Below are 2,017 nucleotides of genomic sequence, written 5' to 3' on the forward strand. Positions count from 1 at the left end.
AAGATCTTTGACTTCTTTAGTTAGGTTAATTCCAAGGTATTTCATTTTCCTCGGTGCTATTGTAAAAGGTATTGTTTCTATAATTTCCCTCTCAGTGTGTGAATAAACATCATTCTGTTGGCATGAGAGTCATCAGACTAATGGAACAGACAAAGAACACTAAGGAAATCCATAAAGCTAGGGAATAGTATCTGGTAAAGAGTAAGTTTTCAAGAAGCACCTATTACATAAAAGAATGGCAGACATAGTATAGAAAAGGCACTTCAAACTTGGGAAAGGAATGACGACTCATTAACTAAATGCTGTTCAATGTGGAAAAAAAGAACCAAACATATACAACTCTACTCCTCTACTTGTAACAAAAATGAATTCTATGAAGATTAAGGAAAAAATCCAGTTCTCTATAAATACACGGGAAAACTGGTAAAAACCTGTTGAAACTAAATTTCTATAAAGATCTAAAGATTTTAGCGGACATTCAGACAAAGATCACAGACTTTACAGAATTAACCTATGAAATTCAATAAACAAACATCATTAAAAACAAGCCCTGGAGTAGAATCTGATTTTCAGAATTGCCACAGGATACTATTTCAATGAGGCATGCAAAGAAACAGAATAGCACAATCTATAAATCAGAAAATAAATTAGTTGATAGAAACTGTCCAGGAGAAAGCACAAACTTTAAACTTGTGACATAAGATTTTAAGTGAGTGATATTTTGAAAAAACTGAAAGAAACCATGTCTAAAGCATTAAAGGAAAGTATGTGAATGCATGAGAATGTTCATTATAGAGATGTAAGTTATAAAAGAGCCAAATAAAAATTCTGTAGTTAAAAACTGTTGAGAAAAACTCATTAAAAGGTCTCAACAGCAGATATGAACTAAAAAAAAAAAAAAAAAATCAACTAGTAAAGACACTAGTTTAAATCTGAATGCAATTAATAGGATTAACTTAAAAAGGTAATATAAGCATAGTTCTAATTGTACTGTTTGACTTACAAAAATGTGATATATACTTGTGTTGATGGGCTTACAATGTATAAATATAGTAAGTAAGTTTGCATAACTATAGCAATATAAGAGTAATGAGGAAATTGGTATTCTGGAGTAAATTTTTATATACTGTTGAAATAAAGCTAGTATTAATGTGAACAAGATTGGTCAAAAGTGTCAGTTATACTTCAAGAAAATCACTAAGAAAATACAGTATAGAATAAGGGATATATAGTTAGAGAATAAGGGGATAAAATACTAAATAAGAAAATAATACAAGTGAAAATAATAGTGGAAGAATATAAGGACAAAAATGCATAAGGCACATAGAAAGCAAGTACATAAAATGTTAGATGCAAATTCTACCTTATAAGTAATTACATTAATGCTAAGTAGACTCAACATTACTATGGGTTAACACTGGATTTAAAAAGCAACATGATCCAACCATATGATATCTGCAAAAAAAAAAAAAAATTTATTGAAAGAAACAGAGTGTAAGTAAAAAGATGGAAAAAGTTATTTCATGGAAAGAAGGCAAGAGAAACAGAAAAAAAAGGATAGTAATTCAGAATATAAATATTTAAGAAGATGAAAAGTGAGTATTCATATCCATAATAAGTTATGAATCCAAACTTCGCAGAGTAGGGAAGTTTTACAGTAATTTTTCTATTTGTAATATTTATAGACATAAATCACCATTTAATAGTAGTTCTTCCAAGTTATCAGGATTTCGAGCAAGCTGTAGGATCAAAGCAGAACCCCGAACCTTGTCAGGAATATCTTCATACAATAACTCAAGGTATTCGTCCATGTCATTAATGTTCGCAACTTCATCAATCTAAAATAAGGCAAGGAGGAAGTACTAATAGTACACAAATTCACTATCAAAGGAATGACATTTTGTGATCAACATACTATTCTATATAACAAAAAACAAATTTCCAAAGACCTGATAGTAGCCATCTTTTTACAGATGGAGATCTTAAGATTTTTGGGTACTTTGACAAAACGGGAAAA

General features: G+C 29.8%; 1 protein-coding gene across 1 annotated transcript in view; it reads right to left on the bottom strand.

Moving 5' to 3' along the window:
- The window catches only part of Kifap3 (kinesin associated protein 3), a 190,547-nt gene that overhangs the window by 118,894 nt on the left and 69,636 nt on the right, over window positions 1-2,017 (bottom strand). The window contains exon 5 of the mRNA XM_023701945.1: window positions 1,697-1,838. Coding sequence (XP_023557713.1) covers window positions 1,697-1,838 — 142 coding nt within the window. The remainder of the gene's footprint in view (window positions 1-1,696; window positions 1,839-2,017) is intronic.

This window comes from Octodon degus, unplaced genomic scaffold (assembly GCF_000260255.1).
Source record: "Octodon degus isolate 3935 unplaced genomic scaffold, OctDeg1.0 scaffold00144, whole genome shotgun sequence".
Lineage (NCBI taxonomy): Eukaryota > Metazoa > Chordata > Mammalia > Rodentia > Octodontidae > Octodon > Octodon degus.